Source organism: Coregonus lavaretus, assembly GCF_964263955.1.
Source record: "Coregonus lavaretus genome assembly, chromosome: 3".
In the NCBI taxonomy this organism is placed as follows: domain Eukaryota; kingdom Metazoa; phylum Chordata; class Actinopteri; order Salmoniformes; family Salmonidae; genus Coregonus; species Coregonus lavaretus.
The window spans coordinates 26191370-26194837 of record NC_139990.1 but is presented as its reverse complement, the minus strand read 5'-3'; the positions used below and the strand labels follow the sequence as shown (position 1 = coordinate 26194837).

The 3468-nt window shown below is 38.4% G+C and overlaps 1 protein-coding gene across 2 annotated transcripts; it reads right to left on the bottom strand.

Annotated features, from left to right (window-relative positions):
• Positions 1-824: 824 nt before the first annotated feature.
• Positions 825-2893, bottom strand: LOC311125311 (ladderlectin-like). Of its 2 annotated transcripts, none has more exons than XM_084158393.1 (6): positions 2689-2893; positions 2493-2582; positions 2070-2203; positions 1544-1678; positions 1261-1372; positions 825-1085 (listed from the first exon to the last, which is right to left on the bottom strand). In XM_084158393.1, the coding sequence occupies exons 2-6, from the start codon at positions 2545-2547 to the stop codon at positions 1000-1002; spliced, it is 522 nt and encodes a 173-aa protein (XP_084014519.1). In that variant the 5' UTR covers positions 2548-2582; positions 2689-2893; the 3' UTR covers positions 825-999. The 2 variants fall into 2 exon arrangements, with proteins under 2 accessions (XP_084014519.1, XP_084014518.1); XM_084158392.1 differs by having other exon boundaries at positions 2493-2568; positions 2689-2892.
• Positions 2894-3468: the final 575 nt, after the last annotated feature.

The window sequence follows — 3468 nt, the reverse complement described above, 5'->3', positions numbered from 1 at the left end:
AGATCTCAACCCCATAGAAAATCTTTGGAGGGAGTTGAAAGTCCGTGTTGCCCAGCGACAGCCCCAAAACATCACTGCTCTAGAGGAGATCTGCATGGAGGAATGGGCCAAAATACCAGCAACAGTGTGTGAAAACCTTGTGAAGACTTACAGAAACCTGTGTCATTGCCAACAAAGGGTATATAACAAAGTATTGAGAAACTTTTGTTATTGACCAAATACTTATTTTCCACCATAATTTGCAAATAAATTCATTAAAAATCCTACAATGTGATTTTCAGGATTTTTTTCTCATTTTGTCTGTCATAGTTGACGTGTACCTATGATGAAAATTACAGGCCTCTCTCATCTTTTTAAGTGGGAGAACTTGCACAATTGGTGGCTGACTAAATACTTATTTTCCCCACTGTACATTAATCATTTTAAAGCTCACTACATGCCGCACCGTTCAAAGCTATGGCCAGCTCTGGTTGTTGTTGATCACGGGTATCTCTTGTCTATTGTGTAATAGCCTTGACTATGTTCGCCCTGTTGTCAGTTACAAAGAGTAGAATCTTCTCCTCTGGTATGTCACATGCGTTCAATGTGCAGTCAATTACCTCTCCGGTGTGTGGATGCTAAATCCAATGAAGGTTGAGCAATGAATGCTCTGCCTTGTTATTTTTGTTTCAGTTTTTGTTTACTATAATAACCTTGAATCAATGGATAAATGTAAAGAATTTAAATGACCATTGAACAAACTCTGAGATCCTAGACTGTACCTTTAAGAATCATCTTACAATTATGGCATTCATGTTTAATAATGACTCATAAGAGAAAACTAATAATGTGTACAACCGTTTTATTGACAATAAACAACAAAACCATTACTCAACATTTATGAACAACAACTAACACAAACTTACAGTTTACAGCAACAAATAATCTTTACTAAATATTTGACTTTACCATAAAAAGTGTTCAGTTGGATGCTGACACTATCGAGTAGCATTTATGGTTTCAGTTTTTCTCTATTTCACAGATTCTTTTGGAGCACACAGAGGGAAAGCTGTTTCCACAGTTTATATCGTTCCAGCGGTATTCATCTTAAAAGGAAACACAGAACAGAAATGACCTCTCAAATAATCTCAGATGTTCACACAACAATATAATAGTGTGTTTGCGGTGTGTGGTGTGTGTGCCAGTTTTATTTGTTAAATGTACTATGAATAAAGTTTAATTTGATGAATGTATCAGTGAATGATAGTGAGCCTACTGTACCTCCCCAGTTCATCACCATACATGGCTCTCTGCCACCGCTATTATTGGGCTCTCCTTTCTTCCAGTTCTGGTAATCAAATTTGGAGCCGTCACTCCAAAACCATAGCCTGTCCTGTGGTGAAGAAGTGAGGTCTCAGTATCAAAGCAATCCCATATTACTATTATTATTATTATTATTATAGTATGCCAGTGGATACTAAAAAACCTAGATCTGACTTTACCAGTGACCCTTGAGATATTGATGAGTATACCAAGATACTACTGATCTGTGAGTATACTCCACCTGAACAGCATCATATCCTCCAATCCAGGTAGGAGAGAAACCGCCAGCCTTGCACCCCACCACTACCTGTAGAAATTGATACTCCGCAGAGCTGTGCACAGACGCCAGGTTTGCTCCAAGGGACACACAGTGGCGCTACAGTGAGAGGTAGACAGGGACAAAGACATTTCATAATGTAAGTATCAGTCAGTAGTCCAGTCTGTGATAACTTATCTTCTGGACTCTCACAATCAAATATTGTCCATCGCAATTAATGCTCTTTACATATGCTCTTACAGATGTTAGATCTCTGTCTTAACCAATGTCCTGTGGGTTCCAATATACAGTAGGCCTCAGGTAATATAAATATATCAATAAATATTCGACGCTTAAAGAAAATTCCAATGAAACAATAACTTAAAGGGGAGGTTCAGTATTTTCCAGGACGCAATGGCAAATCACCTTTAAGGGTAACCTCAAACCAAATAAGCGAGTTGATTTCGATTGAACTTTCCCTTTAATTCACAGTAGAGAGTAACCATGATACCTCTGCTAGGGGCCATGTCCTTGCAGTCTCAACGAACATGAAGCAGCGCGATTCATATTGGAACCAGCCTGTGGGGCATTGGTTCCTGTTCTCTGCTGCCGTTGCCACTACGCCCTCCTCTGCCCCCTTAGCTCCTGGAAGAAGGACAGACAGAAAGGAATTCAAATGGACCAGTCATAGCAATGTTGTTCACAAACAACCCAGTGCAGTCCACCTCGACTCAGTAGAGTGAAAACGTTTTTCTCATGTTTGCTCTGAAACAAGAACTGGTACACAAAAAAGAATGACGGTAGAGCTCAGCACCTGGACAACAAAAACTCCAGTTAGCTGGAGTTACAGGGATCGACAGGAAAGGAGTGTTATGTAAAGAATGTTGTTAAGTGTGAACTAAGGTGTATATTCTTGGTTTGCTGTGCGTCTTACCTGTTGCTTGACTCAGAGCAAGGGCAGCACACAGCAGCAGAGATATGGTCAACATTGCAATGGTGATGATGGTCTCCTAAAAACAAGGTACTATAACCGAGGAAAATAATGCTAGAAACATCCAGAATTCTCTGGAAAAGAGCATAACAGGAGAGTAAACAGTTTATGATGTAATGTACATGAATTGAAGACTTACCTGTTAATGTGAATCACTGGTAAGTTCTGCAGGTTCTGTTCATCTGAAGAAAGAGGAGCACTTTTATATTGTTAGCTACAAATAAATAGTTAGCAATTTCAAACAATTGTTAACTGGTAATGGTGTTCCATAGAGCTGATTTGAGGTATGTTCAAATTCCAGATATGAATGACTTTTCATGGCAATGTTCTTTGGAATGTTTACCTATCGTGTGAGCTATAAAGGTTTATCCCAAAAAATAAATGGATAACTAGTATTGGTGTTCCATGGAACTAGTGTCCTGTTGAACAAAGTTCAAATGCCATGTTCATGATAATGTTATTTGGAATAGTTTTGCATCCATGGTTGGGGCCAATTAAAATATAAATTCCTATAAAATTCTTGACATCAAATCAAGTCAAGTCAAATGTTATTGGGCACATACACATATTTAGCAGATGTTGTTGCGGGTGTAGCTAAATGCTTGTGTTCCTAGCTCCAACAATGCAGTAGTATCTAACAATTCACAACAATACACACAAATCTAAAAGTAAAAGAATGGATTTAAGAAATATATAAATATTAGGACGAGCAAAGTCGGAGTGGCATTGACTAAAATACACTAGAATACAGTATATACATATGAAATGAGTAAAACAGTATGTAAACATTATTAAAGTGACTAGTTTTCCATTATTAAAGTGACCAGTGATTCAATGTCTATGTACATAGGGCAGCAGGCTCTAAGGTGCAGGGTTGAGTAACTGGGTGGTAGCTGGCTAGTGAAGGCTATTTAACAGT

Bases quoted from the DNA above. Each gene is read 5' to 3' on its own strand.
- LOC311125311 (XM_084158393.1), bottom strand. From the start codon at position 2,547: ATGTTGACCATATCTCTGCTGCTGTGTGCTGCCCTTGCTCTGAGTCAA. The intron at 1,679-2,069 runs GTATCATGGTTA...CTCTCACTGTAG, and splicing joins GGACATGGCCCCTAGCAGAG to CGCCACTGTGTGTCCCTTGG. The intron at 1,086-1,260 runs GTACAGTAGGCT...TTTCCTTTTAAG, and splicing joins TATGGTGATGAACTGGGGAG to ATGAATACCGCTGGAACGAT.